General features: G+C 38.4%; 1 protein-coding gene across 1 annotated transcript; it reads left to right on the top strand.

The window, feature by feature from the left end:
* Positions 1–265: 265 nt before the first annotated feature.
* Positions 266–23,187, top strand: desi2 (desumoylating isopeptidase 2). The gene is made up of 5 exons (XM_059359234.1): positions 266–1,181; positions 13,137–13,209; positions 13,397–13,490; positions 15,976–16,117; positions 18,800–23,187. The coding sequence occupies exons 1-5, from the start codon at positions 1,134–1,136 to the stop codon at positions 19,073–19,075; spliced, it is 633 nt and encodes a 210-aa protein (XP_059215217.1). The 5' UTR covers positions 266–1,133; the 3' UTR covers positions 19,076–23,187.
* Positions 23,188–24,029: the final 842 nt, after the last annotated feature.

The following is a 24,029-nucleotide window of genomic DNA, read 5'->3' as shown; positions in this document are numbered from 1 at the left end:
TATTAGTACTTTTACTTAAGTAAGGGATCAGAATACTTCTTCCACCACTGCTTATTTTTTGTTAAACTTGTTTCCCTTTTTCTGTAAGTCACTTTGGATAAAGCGTCTGCTAAAAGAAATTAATGTAAATCGCTACCCTGTAAAAAATAATCGCCTAACTCAAGTTTTGCAGGAAACACAAAAACTTCACCAAAAGTGTAACATATGACATTTATTGATCATTCACTCAAAATGATGTAACAAAGGATGGCTATTGGCATAGTCATAGGCAAAATAAATCCACATAAGTCACACACTTGACATAGGCCATTATCTTAAAGGGGTAAAATCACATGACCTGATCAACTGAGGATGTAGGCGATTTTTTTGGTTGGCGTCATGAGGAGATGATTTAGGCAAAAAAAAACCAATTTTGACAAAAAATGACTTAGGCGATTGTTTTAACAGTGTGACGAAATAAAGGAAGCTGTTTTTAATTGAAGAACTACATCGCCCATGATGCTGGGAGCATCCAGGTTGATTAATCGAGTGTGAACTCCTCGTACCGCTCTGCTCGCCCACTCTTACCGTCCAGTTTTCTCCCAGCAGTCGCATCCTGCCTGCCAGCTCCAGCGCTACCGTTAGCTAGCTAATAAGGGAGTAGCAAGTCATTCTCACGGAGGAAATTCTGTTTTGATATCTCAGCAGTATGTCATTTTGATGAATAATTCGTTCGGGAAGATGAATTTGCGGCTTTTCCGCGCCAACACACCTCCTAGAAGACACAATTTCCTCTGTAAAGTCCGCGTTTTCACTTCGACCTCATAGCTGAACGGGTTTAGCAAGTCGGTAGGTTTTGCCAAGACGGGGAGGCTCATCTGTCCGCCGCTGCTGCTGCTCCGTGACGGGCAGGATCTGCACAAAGCCAGTCAGATGGTGGACGGTAAAAGGACCCACGGAACTCAAACGGTTTTTACACCGGGGTGTGAAATTGAATTATCAAGCTGATCATCTGTCGTGGAAGTGCGAGGAACAAGGCGAGGAGGAAGGTCTATTTTTGGAGGGCGAGAGTTTGGATCTCGCACCGAAGGAAGGAGTAGTACGGAGGAGGGAGACCCGCAGAAAAGAAGGGACGCTAGGGGGACAAAAGCCTGATGCCAGTGATGGCAAACGAGCCGATCATCCTGAACGTCTATGATATGGTAAGTGGTCCAGAAAGATGGATGTGTTATTACTTCTCTGCTACTTTATCAAAGTACCACGGTTCCGCCGTCTTTTGAGCTTTCCATGTCAACAATGTCAGGACCCCACGCCAAACTCTATTATGAAAAAGTGATTTTGTGATTTTAATGTTGTGTTAGTTATCAGCTCAAACAAAAAATGAACGTCAAAGAATGTAGGTCTTTTTAAAAATCTTTATGAGTCACCCTCCAATGCGGCATACATTAAAAACACCAAACTCCAATAATTTAATAGTAATTTCACCTTTAGTGATTGTTTCACTTGTTCATCTTATTTTTTTCCAGTAAATATAGATTGAAACATGAGAGGCAGAGTCTACTGCTGTTTTCTAAACACAAAATGCTTTTGGAAAGGTTTTTCCACTATTAACATTACGTTTAGAGCATTTAAAACCAGAGCTTTGTTGGTGTGCTCAGTCCAGCATACTTCATACAGCACAAGAAGACACCTTTTAAAACATTGTTTTGTAATTGGGCAAAAAACCCAGAGCTTTTTTTAAAAAAACCCACAGTGGTTAACACATGTAATGTTGACAATATTAAGTGGAGTGGAACAACATAGTCTTTATTTGACTTTATAAGCTGCTGTTGTTAAAACAGAAGTGACCCAAGTGATGCATATACTAGAGTCAGTGTACAGGGTGACCTAAGGGGTCAACCTTTCTCTAAGTGTCCTTTTATATTCATTCATCCATGTCAGTCTGCAAACAAACCATTTCAGGTTTTCAGCTCACTTGAACAGGAAAGTAGGACTCCAAACCAAACTGCTGGTAAACCACAAGTTGATGTGAGAGTAAACGGACTATTTTACCCAGACAGCATTTCTACAGAAGTGAAAACGTAGTCTTTTTGTTACAGGAAGAGCCAGAGGTGGAATTTGAGTCACTATGCTGTCACCATGCAGGAGTGAGTCAGTGGGGAGGGGGGCTGGAAATTGACAGATCTGTTGATGAATCATTGATTGATATGGATTCCCTGTGGCGGACAGATTACCCTTACAATGGGAATTGTCCTGTTAGGGGTTATAAAACAGGCATGTTTTGGGGGCTAATGTGCATGGACACTGCTGGAAAACCATAACTTGCCATAAATGTTAACCAGGCTTTTGCTCATGTTTATGCCTCCTTTTCCAAAACTCAATACCTTGTAAAAGTCCAGAAAATACGAAGAGATATCAGAGAAATGTTTGTATCCCAGACTCCGTGTGAATGTCCTCTCTTTCTAGACAGGATTCCTCTTGTCTTGCTCCTGTTTTACTAATATTTCTAATCTGATTTATGGCTGTTGTGTTCCCTTTTAGCTGATGGTCAATATATCATCACAGGCCTGAGGTCAGAATGACAAAGGGTGTTATAGAGATATGTGGAAGCTACAGAAAAGGGTCCTGTGAGAATCTGTACAAAGATGTCTCATATTTATCCATGTATTTTCCATTTTTATCTACTCATTTCCTCACTTCCTTCCTCTTGCATTGACTCACGTTCTGTTTTTCTTTAATATCGTTCTTTCCTACTTTCCTTCTATCATTCCCTTGTCTTCTCTCATTCTCCCCTCCCTTCTCTTCTCTTACCTCCTCCCCCTCTCTTTCTTTCACATCCTCATGTTTTCCACTTGACTTGCAGTCCACATTAGTTTCTTCTCTGTAAAGACTGAAGAGCTCTTATCTCTTTCTCACTTCCATCCATGTGAAGGCTTCAGGGGCCTTGGCACACTTTCACACGCGAAGGCTTACAAACGCTACTCATACATATCTAAAACACATGTGTGTCTTGAATTAACGGTTTTGGGCGCTTTTATGCTTCCTGTTCATTGATTTGTTTAATGCTTTATTTGTTTTGAAGTTGGTGTTTAAATGAGTGTGTGAGTGTGTATGAGCGGGAAGAATGAATGTGCACATTATACTTATTAAAGACATTTTGTGGTTTGTGCATGTGCATGCAGATCAACTCACACACCCATGCATATTTTTGGTGTTTTTTTACTTTTGTGTGTGCTACTATGGGAACAAGAGTTCGGCTAGTTTGCAGTGACGTTCTAGTGCTCATGTAAGACAATGAGGCGATGTCTGGGGTACATTTATTCATTCACTCATTCCTCTACTTTAAACACTTCCTGTGTCTATTGATTAGGCTGTTCTGACCTGAGTAATGTAGGAAAAGTAACTGACTGGCTGCTCACTGACTGACTGGTAGACTGGCCGTCTGCTTTTTTACCTGACTTGCGGAAAACAAAAGAGCTCGGGTTGATGCTGCCATAATGTCTTATAATAATACTAATAATAATTTTGATAAACACATCAGTGTCAGTGAGTGCTCACTCAGTGTTTTGCTTTCCGACTAGCTGAGTCACATGGTGGCTGACTAACAGTTTTACTGACTGTGTTTACAGGCGGACAGACTCATTGGTCATCTGTGACATTTGTTTGACCTGCGTCAAAGGAGCAGGTTGACATTTTTGGAAATATGCTGAACTGCTTTCTTGCTGAGATCTAAATAAGATGATTCCTCTTATGTTGTACACTAAGTACAGAGCTAGATAGGAGATCACTGCACCTGGTCACTCTGCACCAAGCAATACAGCATGCTGTACTGTATTTTATACGTCTACTATTACTTAGTATCTAGTTACAGAACGTAGCTCCCTTGGACTGTATATCAGGATGGATATGGATGTACAGGCACCGCAAAAGTGAAGCCAAAACATTTCAATTGCCCCCTGGTGGCCGGCTGCAGTAGGTCATAAATCCAGCCCCTTTATGTTCCCGTAATGAAGTGGATTTCACAAAATGTGAATTAAAGTGACTTTGTTAAGTTTAGGCTGGGTAATGTGCGGTAATGGCTGCAGCATGCTCATGTTGCCAATACATGAACCAGGCCACTATAAATTGTTATTAACAGTTAAAATTTTCTATTTTATTATCACATAATTATCGAATAATCACCGATTTTCCCTTCGGGGATGAATAAAGTAATCTATCTATCTATAAAACAATTTGATGAACCAAAAAGAGCCTTTTTTCATTGTCTTAAGTGACTCGTTCGGTGACTGGCTGTTTGTCTAAGAGGAAGTCAAGAAACTGCAGAGATGAGATAATGGCAGAGGTCAAGACCGTGGCGAAACACACTGCAGGATCCCCGCTGCTATCTCAGATGTCACACTATGTAATCAGCAGTGGCAGCGAGTGCTAACTGAAGTGCGGCCTGGTTGGGGGCAGCATGGTGGCACAGTGAGATCATCTGTCATTTTGGGCAACATGTGAATCTGCCTGTCCTGTGGTGTAAGAAAGACACTGAACATTTATGAAAAAAGACTGATGAAAGGACAAATTCCTCCTGTCCATTTGAAGATCAATGCTATCACATGACTTTCAGGAATATTGGCAGTATTCAGACCCCCACCAACCCCATTTCTTCTTCCACAGTTCCCACTCTGTCGGGTCTTCCCTGCCATCCTGCTCCCATCTCTGCTAAGTGGATTTCCTGGCCAGCTCTGAGTGCTTTAGTACGCTGCTCTAATGAGACAGCATTATCTGCACACCACCTGTCTGCCTGCCAGCCACCACTGTGGTCTGCTGTGTCTGTGAGTGTGTGTCGGAGTATTAGGTTTAACAGTGTCACATAGCCAGATACTCAGCAGAGCAGGTGTTGTTCAGTGTTTTGACTGTGGTTGCTTCTCTGGATCAATCACACAGACTTTTTTGACATCTAGTTCATCTAAAGTAAGAGGTGTCAAGAGAAGATAAATAAGTTACAGTACTATCAGTACTTTTAGTTAGGGTTTGGTATTATGACAGCATTTACCTTTAAGATTATAGCAATTAATCAATAAAAATCATTAAAAAACAAATTTTTGTGCTGTTTATAGTTAAATTGGTATCCCTTCAATACCTCTAGTTGTTTTAGGTCACTGTGGGCAGTGTTGCAAATCAATTATTGCTTTATTGCAGCGTTTGATTAATAACATTTTGCATCAATGTCAGGCATGTAATTGACTCTTAATCCAAGTCAAGCAGACAGTCATAGGGTAGCATCAGCCACCTCCGACTAGATTATGTTAGATTTTCTTAATATTTAAGGCTGGTTTTGTGGATTTCGAGCCTGTCATGGTTAAAAAAAATTGTGCCTGGGGCAAATGTAATAGTGATACTAATTATCTGGAGAGATTTCCGATCAGATGGGAGCAAAAGTGCAGCAATAAATCATTAACTGGCACATATATGCTATGCTATCAACTGAAGGTATACAGAATGTATGCTGCTTTTTAACAATTGTAACAGTGAATAAAACAAAGAATCCCTACAGTGAGAATTGACAGCCAAATACGCCAGTCTGCATTGACACAAACGATAATTTTAAGTTGTCATAAAACACTTAATTCAAAGTCCGCTTCATATGGGGGTTTAGTTCTTAGTCTGGACTCTCCCCTGGGATCACTTTGCCTTGGGAGACCCTACCCGGAGCTGTTGCCTCTGACAACACCGCTCCCTAGGGCACAGAGGCACGCAAACCCTCCTCCATCACGTTAGGGTGACAATTCTTGGAGGAGGGGATATAATTCATACATATAATGTATTTATTTATTTTTTTATTTATTTTGACTCAACCATTACATCGCCACTGTTTTAGTCTAGTTTCAGGATCAATGACTGAAGTAAATCGGCTCATTAAGGCAAGAATCTGTCCTTTTTGTGCAGTTTCCATTATTAACTTTTTCATTAACCATCTAACAATTGGTTAGGATAAAAATATTATGGTGAAGCAGAGCACACTATTAATTGCAGCAAATATTCACCAGCATTTGGCTGGTGGCAGGGAGCTGGCCTCAATTTGAGTTTTCACTTTTGTTTCTCGAGACGTATGTCTGCTACAGAGTTTCAAAGCAGTGAAGCATACGCTAAAACGAAAGACGTTTCATATCTCTTAGCTAATTATTCTTCTCACTGTCAGAGATAATATTCCTTAACAGAGAAAGTTACTGCACTGCCCGGTGCTACAGCACAGAGTGGGGTGTTTACAGGCTTCCATCTCTCCCTCCCTCCCTCCCTTTTCTGTCTTTAATTCATTCATAAACACAAATGTACGTGCTCGTGCACACTCTCAGCCTGCTGTCTGTGCTGTGGCAGAGGCGGGTTTTAACGAGCTTTGAAGTAATGAGGGCTCAGATAATAGTCTTATTGCACCACTGAGGGGGGAAGTACTCTACTAAGCTAGCAGATAAGCTTTCTTAAAATATTTTCACACACACATACACAGACTCATCCTGCTACTTTTTCTATTCATGTCTGGGCATCTAACTGACTGTCTACTCAGAGGGATTAAGAGTTAGTGCGGAATAAGCTTGTTGTATTCATGTGTAAGGTGTTCCCTTTGTATGAAGTCAGTTGTGGCTTTGTGGAGTTGTGGCCTACTCTACAATTTTCTGGACGGGATTCACTTAAAGGCCCTCGCTTCTTAGAAACAGCCCTGTATAGAGGCTTGAAGCAGGGGTGAAAAGCTTATACACTTGGTGTCTGAACCTCGAAGCAGACTTTTTAAAAGCAACAGACTATGGCAGTTCTCCTCACTCTTTGAGAACAAGCTGTTGTAAACACATGGGTATTATTGCAGGCTCAGAGAAACAACCACTTAACTGATACAAAATTATTTTAATAATGCTACTTTTGCTCTAAAATTCTTCAGAGGAGGTCATATGATGTGAAAAACTATTTGAACTGGGAAAACCCTGCCAGTAGCAATGTTAGAAATAAGACAGTGCAATGTTGTACTATAGTTGTTTTTGGATTAAATGTTTGCAGAATTCTCCTTGAATTCTCTTGAATTATGTAAAGTGTAGTCAGTTGTTAAATCATGTGACCCAGACGTGGCCCTATTTGGTGCAACATCCAAGCCATGTTTCCATAAAATGCAAAATTGGAGGTGATTTGCGATCGATATTTGACAAAACTGGGGGAGTAACACATTTTAAATCCAATTAGGTGGATGTGAAAGGGGTTTTCTCAGTTCATAGTAAAGCCAATCGCTGACTCTTGCAGCTGCTTTTTTTGTGCAATGTTTCAACCGTATGTAGGTCAGGAAACAGACATACTCTGCAGTGTGAGATGTTGTGCAACAAAACCCTCTTGGCTCAGCACTCCTATTATCTCTGATCTTTAAGAATTTACACATTTGTAGGTCAAAATGACATTAAAATGAGGGATAAACATAATCTAAATTAGTCATAACCCTGTTTAAACCTGTGTCTGAGAATATGTTGACTCATTTACAATACTAGGAACCAAAATGCATTTATACAAGAAATTAAGTCCACATCTCAAGATGTGAACTGTGATCAGGATAATAATAAGATTGCTGAGCAGTCAACTCAGTCGACTCCCCTGTACCTACCGGCCATGCTTGTTTGTTTTGCTTCTGACTTGAAGGCAAAGAACAGGATTTTGTTCACTTCTATTCAAATTTAATTCAGTTCTGCAAACAGAGGAAAAATCCAGTTGTGGAAGAAGAAAACAAGACTGACTGACTTGTTCTTCAGTACTTGCTTGGTATTAAATAACACATCAATCACACAAAGTGATGTTAAAGCAGACAGTTTCCTTTAATGTAATTACTTCCTTAATGCATTTTCTGTTGAAACAGAAAGGGGTCAGATTTAAGTGTAATCCAATGGACTGTTAGTATGCAGAGAAAGGCAGTCTGAGTTTATAGACGGGACGTTTCAGTTAGACCCACTAATGCAGCATGAGGTCACTGCTTAAGACGCATTCTTCTACAGGAAGTTCAATGGTTTCTTTTCATTGGAGCTGAGGATTTACTATGGATTTAGCATGTGACACAATGAAACAAACACACAGCTACAATGCATGGTCTGAATTTTCCCTTTAACTCTTTTCTATTGACTTTTACATTTATAATTGCATTCCCTATCCATTAGTATGAAAAATACTCAAACCTACATATTCCATCACAGTAGGGCTGGGCAATGAATTAAGTTGTATTTTTATTTATTGTTATAAGTTCAGTGCAATCTTTCCTTTACAGCGAGCATGCCAAGTTACTGAGTTAAGTATGTTGAATATATTTTACCAAAAGTTGTATATATGTGTAGGAGTTTTCAGTAGACAGTGACAGTGCATTTCATCTTATTTGATCTGATTTATTTTGGTCTAATTTATGAGTCATTTTATTGATTTATTCATTTATTTATGAATATTTATACATCGGAGTTTTCAGTTGGTGGCGGTAATGCAGTAGTGTTGCAACAGTAGTTGATATTATTTATTTTAATTTAATGTATATTTGTATTTATTATTTTATATTATTTATTTTAATTAATAGATGTTATATGTTATTATTGTTATTTTTTATAACTAAATTAATTAACTAAATTAATTTTCTATTTGTCTCTCAGTTAAATTTTATTTTAAGTTCATGAAAATTAAATTTTTAAGACAATTTCTTTTTTAAAGATCGATAAATATGGGTCACAGAGTAATCATCTTAAATAATTGTGAGCTCAATATTGACCAAAATAGTCATGATTTTTATTTTTTTCTGTAGCCCAGCGACCCTTCATCATTGGTCAAAATCCAGCCTTTCAGTGAATTCACTTTACACCCAGGTTGTGTTGTGTCTCTTTGAAATGTGTGTCTCATGTTTCTGCTCAAGTCAGAAAGGTTAGGTTACCTAATTCAGTCAGTACAGCAGCATAAGCCTGTATACATAACAGCTTATTATTACCTGACATGTGCAACAAGTAGTTAAGAGCCCAAAAGCCACAGTGGCCTGAACTTCTACATTAAAGTAGAAAAAACTCATCACACCTGTCTGAAAAGGATGCAAACAACCAGAGGCAGATACAGCGTCCTCTTTACCTTTATGAACACAGTGAACTGTTACAGATGCAGCAGAGGAAACAATTTGCAATGCAGATGACTGCCAGCTCTGCCACCGCTGATTGTGTGCAGCTACATGCTGTATTTGCATAACACTAGACAGGAAGTATGAGAATATATTTTTTTAATAGATTGCTGTGGTTACCAGGCTGCTAAATATGTTTTGCAAATGGTCCCTTAACATCAAAAAGAGATGTCTGTCTGCGCTCGATACATGATGCCCACTCAAACTGATGTTGATCCTGTTTGGTAACAAAAAAACATGTAATTTGTGATCAGATTTGTGTTATATTGTCTCTTATCAGGATCATATTCTGGGATTTCGGGTGTGCAGCGGCAGAGTAGAATTGTTAATGAGCAAAACTAAAAGTTGTGAATATTTTATCGACCTGTCACTACCTCTCCTCTGACACTTCAATTACAAATTATTACATTTAATGATTAAACAAAAGGTTAATTGCTAATTATACTCACAGTCAATTAAGCCTTAAGGTTATTTAGCATGCAATTACATCAAAAAATAGCAGGAAAGGATGCAACCATGTATTGTTTTCATACAATTTCTGCAATATTATATTTTTTATACTAAATCATTGTTAATTTCATCAAATGCAAGAAATAGATGGGTCTCTTTGTTTGAGTGCAGCTTTCGTATGACACTTTTTTACATATAATGTTATTTATGTGAGTGATTTTGGCACCTGTAATAAACAGTAATTAATTTATAGTGTATATGGGTGGTTGACGTGACGCTCAATTTTTGTGTTCCCAGTGACAAATATCACTAAAATTTGATCATATTTCATTAAAATTAATGTTTTAATATGCAGTTCATTCTTCTACATCTAATCCATCTGCAAACAATGAGTATCGTTCTTCAACTATGCAAATATTCTGTTTTGAACATGACATTTGTCCACTGGTGCAACTGTACTAGGTAGCATTACTTATCTTAAAACAACTGTAATTTAATGAAAAACTAATCTAAATACATTAAAATACTTGAATGCATGTCATACGAGTGTTTACTTAATGAATCTAGAGGATATAAGTGTTAAGGTCCCTATGTAGAGTTATTATGACACATTACATTTTGTCCGCAAAACTGGTGTCCTCCTGGAGCAACGGCATTATGTAGATATAAAACAGGCATTAATGTGACCACCCCATTACTGAGAGGGGTCCTACCAGAATCAGGAAGGACAGAAGACATCTCTGGAGCAGGTGGACTGCACACAAGATCAGTTCTGTCTCAAATATTTTCATAATATTACTATTTCCGTGCAGTGTTGGAACTGGTCGTCTTAAGGTAGTCCTTTGGTACAACGCAGTTTAAGTATTGATCTGAATATTTTTATCAATTTACATTGATTGATAATTGAAAATAATGTAAACCTTAACACTGTTACTCAGGATGAAGAATGTCTCTCATATAGCTAGGCCGCAAACTAGCATTGATTTCGTAAATGTCCACTGGTGAAACGCACTGTCCTATAGTACAACATGAAGTCAGTTTCACTTATTTTTTTCCTTTACTCCTATCATAATGAAAATTAACATAGTGAAAGCAAACATGTAAACAAACATTTTTTGTATTACAAGTTTTATTGAAAAATTAGTTTAAATATGCAAAAGAGATATAATCCGAGTCTAAAAAATGAATGGAGGTTAATGGACGGCCGCATTTGGATGGCCCGTCCTACCTGGCTGACGGGAGCTTCTCTGTCCTGCTTGGGGATTTCTTCTCCTCTGTTGCCCCCCTCACCTGTGGGGTCCCTCAGGGCTCTATACTAGGTCCCATCCTCTTCCTATTATATATTTTACCCCTAGGGGACATCCTAGTCAAACATAACATCTCCTTCCACTGCTTTGCAGAAGATGTCCAGCTATATCTGCCTCTTAATGTTGATGGGCAGGCTGCACTCCAGCCATTGCTTGATTGTCTGGCTGACATCAGATCATGGATGGGTGCAAACTTCCTCAACCTTAACGAGAGCAACTTTTAATGACTAATTTAAGTAGCTTTTTTGCATTTTCTCTTAACCTCAGAATTTGAGGACAACACAACTCAAACCTTCCTTCCCTGTTTTGTTAAAGCTAGTTTGATTTCCATGTTGAAAGTGAGAGGCTGAAATGAACACCAAAGAAAGGTCTAGGAAGTTTAGGGAGAGGCTGAATGAAGATCCTGAGAGGAAAGAGAACTTCCTGAGAGAGAGACGCAGAAAGTAAATTTGACAATGTTTGATAATTAATTTGACTTTGTACACGACATGGGCATACTAGTACTCTGTTGTCCAATGGTGCAACAGAATGTCCTGTGGTGCAACAAATTGAATTGTGAGTGGAAAAGGTATTTTAATGAAAAATGTATGTAAAAAGTGTGGGATAGTACAATAATGTTATCATCACTATGCAGCTATAAGGATGAAATGAAGATTCCTTGGGTTTTATACCAATTATAATGAATGTAGCCCAGGCATTTGGGTGAAGTCTCTATGTGTACATCTTATAGTATATAAATAACATAATTCTGAATTTTTTGGGGGTATGTTTGATGTGGAAATATAATTGGGACAAACTAATATGCCTTTGGCTTATCAATCTTATCTGTCCAACATTCTCTGAATTAAATAATGACATTCTTTATTGTGTTGCACTGGTGGACACATTTTAGGACTACCACACTAAAAAGTGAATAATATGTAAAGAATTAGAAATGGACACATTCAGTTTTGAATTATTCACATATAAGGGAATATAATTATATATCATTTGACATATATTTTTGAATTATTTTTTTTTTCACTTTGAATTTGAGTTCACGTCAACCACCCATATATAAAGTATAATAAATTATCAGCTTACTATTTGGTTTCCTCAAATGTCAATATAAGCTTCCCCTGCTCCATCCTCTGTTTTAACAGGTCTTTTTCCACTCAAACCAACTCTGCCTAGCAACATCCTGGCCAATCACCTTGTAGCCACAGGACGTTAGAAAGACACACGACTGAAAAGATGGAGACATCACTGCTGCAGCAATTATTGATTTTGTGTGCTCTTTCCTGGGTCTCGTATTGTTTGTGTAAAGGATCTTGTGTAAACATCAGAGGCTCACAGATGTCATCGCTTCAACCACCATCTGTAGGTGGTTGAAGCTTCGGTGTCTGCTTCAATGCTGAAATATTCAGTCGATCGACAGAGATCTGTTCAGTTAAAAGTCAACAATTCTGATGAGCTAGAAATGACTTAAATACTAAATATTTGCTGGTTAAAGCTTCTGAAATGTGAGATTTTGCGGCAGTTTTCCTTTTTTAACATGATAACTTGTTTACATTTTCTACTATTGTTTGGACAGAATAAGCGACATCACTTTTTATCACTTCAAAGTGGTGATGGTCTTCACTATTTTCTGACATTTTATAGACTAAAGGATTAATTGAAAACACATGACTGATAACTTTGCTGCTGAACAGCTGACTGACATAGTCGTGGGTTATATTATTTTCTATTTTTCTATTTCTTATTTTTTAAAGTGTTAATACTTTTTTATTTTTCTTGTTAATATTGCTTGCTTCTATTAATAGTTATATTATTGATGCTTCTTTAAAATTTTTTTGCCATACACTTTGTACACGCTGTAACAATGGAAATTTCCCCATTGTGGGACTAATAAAGGAATATTTTATCTCATTCAGGGTCAAAAAAACACAATATTGGGCACTTTTCAGGTCATGATGGTTGAAGCCACATGGGTCATTGTCCACTATAAATGGTATAATGGTATGAAAGCAAATAACACCTCAAATTAGTAGACATAATAAATAGTGTAAATATTTTGGAGATGTTTTGTTGAAAGATCCTAATCTCTTTAAGTGTAATAAATACACAGGTCTGTTCATTTCAGAGACATCCTCTACAATATGTGTATACTTCTTGATAATATGTATTAAAATGCAGCATGTTTGAACTGAGTCCATCCATGCAGTGTTAAAAGACATTTATTCATTGTGTGTTTTTGTCTCTTTTAGTACTGGATCAATGAGTTTACCAGCACTCTGGGCATCGGAGTCTTTCACTCAGGGATTGAGATCTACGGCAGAGGTAAGATTACCCAGAAATTTGACCCCACATATATCAGTTGGCTTCCTGTGGATGCCGTTTCAGAAAGGATTACACTCAGAATACAATACATATAGCATGTCCAGCATGTCTGGCTAAAATTATTTATAGCTGCAAAAAGAGGCTCGACAATGGTTAGTGCTCATGTTTTTAAATGTCTTGTGTTTAGAGTTTGCCTATGGTGGACACCCGTACCCGTTCTCAGGGATCTTTGAGATTACACCCGGTGATGCAACCGAACTCGGCGAGACCTTTAAGTTCAAGTAAGTATGAGATATTTGCTGTTTATACAAAGACTTGCAGGCATACGTATATAAAACAACATTTTTCTCCTAATTTGTGTTAAAGAAATTTAACTTTCATATTTTTTTATACTTTATGGCATTATTTGATATCTAAATAGACGTGCAGGACTTTTATATTGCAGAAGAAATTAAGCCACAGTGAGTAAAATGTGACAGGAGTTTAAAAAAACACCTCCTGAAACTGCTTGGGGTTAAGAGGGTTAAAGTCGTCTCACTAAAACCGAAACAAACACAATGTAGCCTCTAGAAGTCTAAATATTTTTCACAGCCGAACATCTGACTATTTGTGAAATGTAGACTGTTTTGTGCTGAAAGGAAGAGCTATGTTCTGCCTGTCCTCTCTTCTCCAACACAAACAAACACACAGGAAGCAGCATCTTCTATCACGGATACAAAAAAATCCATGTTTCCAGTATAAAGTCGGAAGGAGCGGAGAAGTCTGATTATTGACCTGCTGCATGTATCACTGATTTACAAGCTAACTACAGAACATGTAATCATGTTTTTATTGTCAGTTTGACAATTCAAAGTAGGAGCACTTTGATGTCAAGCTCCATAAACCTTTATTAGTGTTTGGTCTTGAGCTCCCCCCTGAACTAAATAGGACAAGTCAGTCAAATAATCATCGTCCATCTCTGTTAGCGAATCATTAATTAACTGGTTACTGCTGCAACATGACAGAGAGATTAAAAAAAATATGTGGAACATTTCACACTGTTTTCTTCATAGTTTGTGGCAGCTGACTTGTGTCAAACTGAGAAAATTGGTGAAATAAAACACAAAATTGAGCAGAAAAAATGACACCCCGGTCTTCATGTGATACTGCACGCTGTAACTTAGACATGGAAAACATTCCTGCAATAAAAACCATGTTTTCAAATCTTATAATGTTCTGTCAGATTTTTATCTTGACTCAACTATATGGTGATTATTATGGCTGGTAGGGTGGAAAAGAAAGAGTTGCATGATCTTTAGGCCTGTGAGGTATTTCAGAAAATCAAAGGTGTTAAGCTAAAAATAATTTGAAGCTAAAGTACAAAAAAAAAGAGTAGATGTGTAATCTCACATTGGTGTGGTGTGCAGCCATTTGTCTTTTTTTTTTTTTTTTACTGCAGCTGAATTCAGATCTGTTGTTGTGGTGAGACAGAAGAGCATCTAGTCAGTTCAATAGGGTTTTTTTGGATTCCCAGAATCAGCCCAGGGTCTGTTTGTGTGTCTACACAGAGCTACTGTGCTGCTGCGAATTACTTCTGCTCTAGTTGATCTGCCCTGTGGCTTTAGACAGACTCTAACACACACACACACACACACACACACACACACACTGTCTCCATGCAGGCCACTAGACCATAAGTACGGATCATCTGGGACAAATGCCTGCATATCACCCACTGTGGTGTTTCCTTGCCAAATGCAAAGCGAGTTAAGCACTCTCCCACTGCAAAACCTTTGACCAAGATGGTCTTTCCTTTTTAACTGTAAAGAGACAGACCAGCTGAATCCAGGTGAGAAGGGGCGATGCCTTATTGAATAGATCTGGTTAATCCTTTTCCAGCTTGGCTCTATGATTGGTCATATCAGTCCACCACTCTGGTCCAGACTGAAATATTTCAGCAAATATTTTATGGTTTACTGTGAAATTTGGTGCTGATTACAGTGCACTAAAACTTCCCTATGCTTCAGCAGCCATAGTTTTCAACCGAGGAGGCTGAAATTTGCCATTGAGGTCAGGTGTTAGTGAGGTTGTGTGTGTGTTGATGCATATGTGTAGGTTGGGGGTCGAACGGTTGAGAAATATAATGTTTGATTTAATGTTTTGGGTTTGATGTGGTACATTTTTGGTACAGAGGGGACATTGCCAATTTCAATATGCTTTTCGTTTGTGTATTCATCTGCCAAAAAAGTGAACAAAATTCTGTTTCACAGCTGCCCTCAGCACCTCCTCTGTGCTCACTGACAAGTATAACATTGGTGCAAGGCTTTCCCCCCTAATAACTTTATTTACATTTTTTTGCAACACTTTTTAACTGAAATCTGTTGGGTTAAAATGAACCGTAATTAATTAATTCTCAATAGTTGCAAAAAATAGGCTTTTTCTTCAGCCTCAGATACACACTTTTTTAACACACTGGGACAAATTAAGGCATTATGACTCCTTCTGTGGAGTCTGTGGAGAAAAGCAAAAATATTTGTAAATGACTCAACAAGTCTGGACCAATCATGAATTTCATTAAGAAACATGAAAAAAAATGGGTGAATGCCACAAATTCTCTTGAATATCTTGAACAAATGTGTTTATCTGAGTCATCCTTGCAGGAGGCCCACTGATTACGCAAAAGTGGTTTAAACAAAAATGCCCTGAAGTCGTTCTTGATGTTTCGACAGCGAGTAAAAATATCTGGTAACACCTGCCCCCGCACCCTTTCCCCACTCGTCTCTGCAGAGAAGCCATAGTGTTGGGCAGCACGGACTTCACAGAGGAGGATGTAGAGCGAATCGTGGAGGAGATGGGGAAGGAGTACAAAGGCAACGCCTACCACCTCATGCACAAGAACTGCAACCACTTCTCCTCAGCACTGTCAGAGGTAGGTGTACACACACACACACACACACAAACACAAACACACAAAGGTCCTGTTTGCAAGTTTGGACACACACAGATACTGTACAACACTGCAACATTTTGGCTGTTAAACTAAACTTACCTGAAAAAGAAAAAAGCAACGCTCTCAGTTTGAAAAAAACGCAACAGTTTCTTGATTTTGCCTCTCCTGCTTCAAGCATAAGCACTTGAACTAGCTGTCTGTATGTGTGTACGTGCGTGTGTGTGAGTGTGTGCTTTCAATCGGCTTATCCTGGTGTGACTAATGAGCAGGGAGTCTTACAGTTAGCATCTAGTACTGAGATGGGGATTAAGAAACTGATACAAGACCAGACATGCAGAGCCAGCTGGCAAACACACACACACAGACACACACACACACACGGAAACATACACTGATACTACACATGCACAGATGACACAGATTACAAACATGTAAAGATACAGAATTAAAAATGCAGATATTCACACGTTCATGGCAACATAATTCATCACAACAACATGATGACACACAAAATCAAACATAAACGGCAATATGGAGAAAAAAACACACAGCTGATAACATCTAGAAGCTGTGCCCTCAGGAGTTGATTCTCATGTTTACTATAACCTCATTAATGTGGGGGCTTAACTTAAAGAGACAGAAAAGAAAATGATTGGACACATAGAGGGTTGTTGCAGTTTTGAAAGTACAACAATCAATTCTCGAGAGAGAGAGAATGTTTTTTTGTGATTTTCAAACCTGCCACAAACATGTTGATTTTAAAGCTTGTGTTGTCAGTGTATAGGGTTATTTCTGAAAACGCGTGACTGCAGTGTGAATTCTGCAGCTACAGCTTTTTTTATGCCAGCCAACACTACAGCAGGTAGTGAGGCTGTGCTCATCTGTGAGATCATCTTCATAGTCAGGGCAAGTCAGAGTGATTTGCATGGTAGAGAGCCTGGGTTTTTCCTGGCAAAAAACACTCATCCACACAGAGCAGACACAAAGTGTCTTGCTAAATCACAACTACTGTGTAAGACATTTTTGTGGTTAAAAGCCAATCCCCTGTTCCTGTCTCCTCACACATCTTAAAAAGCAGCCTATCAGCAGCTTCTGTGAATGTTTGGATAAAAGCACAATTAACTGGGAAACACTCTGAGTTTCTTGGAAGCCACTCGCCCCATAACGCTGTAAGAGCACTGATAGAGCTAAGTAATGATAATTAGCCCTTACATTGACAGTGTTGCTGCCTGTGCCTGCATGTTGCTCTGTTAAGGGAATGAGGTGAGGGAGAAATCCACCAGAGACACGAAAAGTCTTCCTCGCAGCAGACCTACTCGTGAACAAGCAGCTGGTTAGTTACAGTAGGTGAATTAATTGCTACCACAGCGGCAGATTTTACTCTGTCTCGGGGGCCACGGGTCATGGAGTTGCTGGAATGTCTCAGGGTGTTTTTTGAGACCTAGAAAGAGAGGAAATCTAATAGGGTTTCCTGGAAAAATCAGACATGTTTCACTCTAGGTCACTTCATAAGAGAATGGCAGGATGTATTTTCAAATTACTCATTCATTGTCTCAAATTTATTCCACAGCAAGCTCGCCTATATGTGGAAAGACTCATTAGCCCCTCAGATGTCTTCTGACCTAGAAAACATTCAAGACTTTAAAAAAAAAATTAAATCAAATCACTCTAAAATATATCTGGATACAAATTATGCTTTCATAGATTTCATATTCAAAACTGACTTTTTTTCATTAAATTTTTACTTTGTTACTGAACTCCAATAGTGACCTGTTCTGTTGTGAGACGTCATCATAAAACCTTTTTTTCAAATAAACCTTTGTTGAAACTGGTATTGTTCCAGTGTAAGAATATTCTGAAAGTGAAGTACATTACAAAAAAGTGCTAAAGAGCAGAGTACTTTTTTTGTGTGTGGATTACTTTAAAAAAACAATTACCAAAATATAAAAATAGAAGAAAATAGACAAAAATAAAAATATACTTTACAAAATAATATCTATAATCTTCATCCCCCACTGAAATATTGCATCTCAAATTTGTACCCAGCCTTTGGCGCTTTGCTGTTGTCTACTATTGCACCAATCGCTTTTTGTCCATTTATGTATTTTTATGCATAGTTTGTAGTATTGTACAAACAAAAAGTGAGTGGAAACAGCTATATTTGATTAAACTTACTCATTTGCACAAAACATATTTTTTTTGCACTAAATGGTATATGAAAACAACTTTATTGAGTAAGTTCTGAACTAGCAGTAATTTATATCACATGACTAATCAGTGGTTTGTGCTGTTGGATTCTTCCTAAATAATATATATAGTGTCTCTTGACAGCATGAAACATGACCAGTACTGGCTGATGTGAAAGAACAATTAAAACTTGCCAAATTAAAAAAAAAATCACTACAAAACTACACTGTATGTTTATTTGTATATTATATATTATATATGTATTTATATAAGTAGTTGAACAAAATGTTATTTTCAAAAGTTAGCTTGACATTTGAATGGTAACACAGCTAATGGTAGTCTTACAAATGTGTAAAAGTTCATTCCTAATATTTAAAAATGGGTTTATATAAACAGAGCCTTAAAATAAGGATAATTTTCAACTGTAGAGGCTTTCGTTACAAGAACTACAACACCCTTTTTCTCTCTCCTCAGATCCTGTGTGGCAGGGAGATCCCTCGCTGGGTCAACCGCCTGGCCTACTTCAGCTCCTGCGTGCCATTCCTCCAGAGCTGCCTGCCCAAAGAGTGGCTGACCCCGGCTGCCTTACAGTCCAGCGTCAGCCAGGAGCTGCACGGAGCAGGAGAGCTGGAGGAAGCAGAGGACGCCGCTGCCACAGCCTCGCTGGCATCCATGTCGCCCTGCTCGCCCTCGTCCTCCTCCAGCCCCTCCTCCTTGCCTCGTCATTCCCGCCACCAGCCCCGCCGGTAGAAGCTGCGAGGCCTGCTGGTAGATTTGGGGGAGGCTGGACTTGATTACAGAGACCTGCAGCGGCTGATGAGTCCAGCTCCAGTCCTCGAGCACGACACCGAACTGCTACCTGCTCTTGGTAAGAACGTCAGCCAAATAGTGATCCAGAGCAGAGGAAGGAACTCGTGCTGCTGACGGAGGCAGGATCATCTCTCCGAACATGGCTGTCGGATTCAAACGGCCCATACACAATCCAAACTATCTCCCTTAAGTTGCTTTTATTATTTCACCAGCCAACCTGCAGTGTTAAACGGTTTACCAGCCACATACAGAGTTCACCAGCAGTCAGTAGGTGGATGGTGCTAACCCCTAACTTACTGTAGCGGAAACCAGTGAGAGGGGAAAAAGAGGTGTGGGTTTGAGGATGTTTCCAAATCTTTTTGGTCATCCAGCAGCCATTTTTGTGGATTCTTCTGGCACCTTCAGGGGTCACCAGATGATCGAATGGATAAGAAAGAATATTATTTATTATTATTTCAGACTTTTCTTGTTAGATATGGAATGCGAAAACTTTACTGTCCACAATGTGGAAATTTGCCTTTGGTTTCACCGTAAAAACATACGCAAGACAATACATCGTCTAAAAATACACATTCATTCATTCATTCATTCATGAGTCAGCAGCACCACCCTGTATCCTTGTCTATTGGACCCTAGTTTAATTTATTACCTGGACAGCATACGAGGGAAGGATTCCTTGTAGAGATTTCTATTAGCCGTCAGTAATCTGTATTGTTCCCCCTTAGGGTAAAAGTTCAAATTCAAATAAATAAATGACGACATACATGAAGCTTCTGCTCCGCTGAAGGGAGGAATAATGGCATCCGATTAAAACAAATCTTCTCATCTGATGCCTCAAATTGATACACAGTCTTTGCCTGAAATGTGAAAGAACATTTCCTGCATGTGTAAAATGGGAGCAGTAAAAATCTGTTCTGCCAATTTCTCACCTCAAGGCCTAAAAACATTTTGGGGAAAAATGCAGGTACGACTATGTGTGAAAGAAAGCAGTAACATTTCAGAGACAAATGCGTAAACAAAAGACGCTTTCACATGGAGCAAGCAAACCAATCACAAGACTCTGCAGATAACATATTTCAATCAGCGACTTGTTTAGCATATAGATTTTGCTGGTGATTTGATACCTAACAAGAAATACAAGTTGTATTGCTTCAAACTATCTATTTTTGTTCAAGACTGGGCAGACACTGGACTGATTTAGAAAACAAGGGGCCTCCGTTTAATCCACACAGAGGATGAAGTTGATGGGCAGTTGTCTGGACCAGTTAGAGATGCTCTTTCGTTTATGACAATACATTTGGATGGAAACCTGGAGGCTGTATCATGCAGCGCCAGTTGTTTTTCTGCTGTAGTGTGAAAAAGGGTCTTTTCTTATAGAACATCCATACAATCTGAGGAGGTAGTGGCCATTAAAGCTTTGCTGTGTCAGACTCCATCTGAAGAGAAACAAAAGGAAACGTTCTGAGAGACTGGAGCTTATTATAGTTTTAATTCACCACTAGCCAAACACAGGTGTACTTTGATCCGTGGCTGGTAAATGTTAACACTGCAGTCTACTGTCATTAAAATGTCCTAAATATTTGGTTGGTAAAGTTTTGAAAACAGCAGGCGGAGTTTAAAATCCATACACTTTGCCTCAACATGCTGTGTGTTCGCATCAGGGCCTCAGGCTTTTGTTATTTTTCTCTCACAACAGGCTGGATAGACTTGAGCTAGAACTACAATCAGCCTCACAAAACACCACAAAGACATAAAAAAACTGTTTCTGAATGGGTGAAAATCCCTCACACACCTTGGATGGGTTCAGTTCCAGGTCATTTTTGCTCCCCAAGTCCCTTTCATTGTTCCTTTCCAATCAGCAGTTGCTGGGTATCTGTAGCAGCTCTTAAAATCCTATCATGGGATAACCATGTGTGAGAAAATTGAACCGAATGAAGCAGATTTTTAAAAAAGTTTGTAATGTAATAATTTTGAAAATGCAGCATTTTTTTTGCTTTACCAGTAATTTAATATTGTTTAAAACATCTAAATAGTTTAGAAATTAGGCAGGCAGATACATTAGAGAGGACTTTTTGTTGCCAGAAGGTTCTGGGTTTAAATCCCGGAGTAAAAAGAGAGTTAATTATTTCTCAGTAGCAACTGCCAAGGTGCCTTTGAGCAAGGTACTGAACCCACAAGTGTCCCAGTGGCCAACAGTAGGAGACTATGGTTATACTGGATGGCTCCCAGTTGTTGGTGTGTTCATCTTTGTAGCTGAAAAGCGAAATGTTTTGTTTTTACCAGAGAATTTAAGATCCAAGTTTACATTCAGGACATGATGTCAGCCCGTAACGGTTTGTGATCTGCGTAAATGTCTGAAGAGGACGGGCAGTTGAAGCAAAGGAAGGAATTTGAGGAACAGTGTGTCTTAAATGGGACTGAAACCCTTTTTTAACTGACCTTCAGCCATCAGCCTGCACTCCTGACAGTCAGTTTCCTCACATCTGAGTCCAGTTAGGGACGATGCACATTGGCGTTAATGTGGAGCATCAAAAAAAAGATTTGGGTTTTATTTTTTATTTTTAAGTTGTGAAATTCTGAGCCGATACCGATGTTTTGAAATATTACGGCCTCAAGCTCCTGTTGATACGGATTTGTTTCGTTTCGGTCATTTAATTTTGTTATTTTTTATCAATTTTTATGTCACATGAAATCCAATCCGGTTACTTCGGTTTGTACATTATTTGTGCAGTGATGCTTAATTTCAAAGTTTAGAAAGTGCTTAACATTAACCGTTAAATTTTCAGTCCGTTGATTTTGACCATAATTTCATAATTTCATTTCATCCAAGCAATCGGTCATGAATATCCTAAGTAATTTAATATTTGAAATTAAATCATCCGATTATAACTAAACCACAGCTTTTTGGGGAAGCTCACTTTTTGTGATGATAAAAGCTTTAGAATCTGGAAAGTTTTTAATTTAAGTACCTTGAAAGGGCTTAAATGTGCTTGAGTTTTATTCTCAAAAAGCTGTATGAAGCCTGAGCACACACACTCTTTGATGAAATAACCTCTCATATAACCTTGTTTTTGAGGATGATTATTTTTTTTAAATATAACTACTTCAAAAACCTTTTCATTTGCTCTACAACTACCTACTCAATGAGGACAAAAATCAGCGTACAAGACCTTTTCTCAGGCAGCAGGTAGATTTAAATTAATTTCAAGTCATTGGACACGTTTCCTCCAGCACAAATTTGAGGCTCACATATTTTTTTTGCTTGAAGTATGTCCAGAAACAGTATTTTTGTGAATCATAAGTGTAATCTCATGTAAAAGCGACCAGAAGTTGCGCTTATTTGGGCAAATTTGTAAGCTAACATTCATTGGTTTTGTGCATTCAAAGCATCAAATTGATTTATTATTGGCAAATATTTGTTTATGAAACAAAGCCCAAATCCTCACTGTACTTTTCATCATTTTAAGAAACATAAATACTATAATAACAACAAGCAGTAGGATAGAAATATCTGTTTCCATCACATTACTTGTGCTTTCCCGAATTGACAAAATGAATATCGGCCAATCCCGAAGTTCGGCTGACAAATCTGTGCAGCCCACGTTTTCCTTTCAAGCGTTTATACTAATAATATGAGTGAAAACTCACCAGACTCATCACTTATTCAGTAAAAGTCCATCATCATCATCATCAACAACAACACGTGCTGCATAATAACCATGTGTATCGTCCTAAACAAGAGCAATGGATGTGTTGAAAACATATTTAGCAGGAAAACTGTCAGTTTTCTTTCTTTTTAAATCCTTTAATGTATTTCTATGATGAATATGGACTCTGGCCTTTTTGTCTGTTTTGTTTATGTTGGATAAACTCAGGACTCCAAAAGGCTTTGTAATATAATCCTTTTAACTTTTTTATCCCACAGTTTTATGTTTGCGTTGTTATTGCTTTTTTCTAATGCAGTAGTCACTCCATAGAGCTTTTCAAGATCGCACTGTGGCAGTGAAGTTTTATATTCCTCTCTTTGATAAAAAAAGAGCTTTTGTTTACAACCTGGATGTTTGAATGTGAGTCTGTGCTGCTCTTTGTTTTTTCCTGTTCTGTGCATGAATGTGTGAGCGTGTGTGCACACTTGTATTATAAATAGCTCGTATCAACAAGCTGCCAACTGGGCCAAATACCCCAACTTCAAACACACACGGATACTCCTCAAGAGAGATTCATCTTAACAAATGTAGCAGCATTTTCAAGTTGTTTTTTTAATATGGCTGCATCTTCAAAAGATTGGGTTTCTTTAAACCAAGTAAACCTTTTCTACTTAAGCTACATTTAGGATATTTTCAGTAACGTTATTTTAGGTGCAGGTGCAGATTTCAACTACTGGTTAAGAGATTATTTTCAACACTTTTTTTTTCTTTAACCAATAAAACAAGCAGTGTTATAAGCAAAGACACAGCGACATTTCTCATGAAACCAGCATATTTGTGATTTTGAGTGAAAGGATTCAACTCTGTGTATTATGAACCTAATTTTAAATGTTACTTTTTACGTTTTAGTAAGTCTGAAGAAGAAAAACTTTGTTTTTAATGCACAGATGCACACTGACACACACACACACACACACACACACACACTTAACTGCTCGTCGGCGCCCTCTGCTGGCTGTTATCCGTACTGTTACTTGTCTGTGACTCCCCACAGACACTGAGGTTTCCCTTAACCATCATAGCTTCAGATAGTTTTCTGCTGTATTAGGATCATTTTAATCTATTGACAAATGAACAATATTGCATCAGACACTAATTATCCCCCAGCTGACAATTGCTGAGGGATAAAAGTTGCTGTATGTTCGTTTAAAGTACCACAGATCACCATAACCGAGGCCAAAGAAGCT

This window comes from Centropristis striata, chromosome 20, assembly GCF_030273125.1.
Source record: "Centropristis striata isolate RG_2023a ecotype Rhode Island chromosome 20, C.striata_1.0, whole genome shotgun sequence".
Classification (NCBI taxonomy): Eukaryota; Metazoa; Chordata; class Actinopteri; order Perciformes; family Serranidae; genus Centropristis; species Centropristis striata.
Note: the sequence above shows the minus strand (reverse complement) of the source record. Positions and strands in the feature narration are given on the sequence as shown.

Excerpts from the sequence above, each read along its gene's own strand:
- desi2 (XM_059359234.1), top strand. The coding sequence starts at position 1,134 with ATGCCAGTGATGGCAAACGAGCCGATCATCCTGAACGTCTATGATATG. Across the intron at positions 1,182-13,136 it reads TCCTGAACGTCTATGATATG|TACTGGATCAATGAGTTTAC; the intron begins GTAAGTGGTCCA and ends TGTCTCTTTTAG. Across the intron at positions 16,118-18,799 it reads TCTCCTCAGCACTGTCAGAG|ATCCTGTGTGGCAGGGAGAT; the intron begins GTAGGTGTACAC and ends CTCTCTCCTCAG.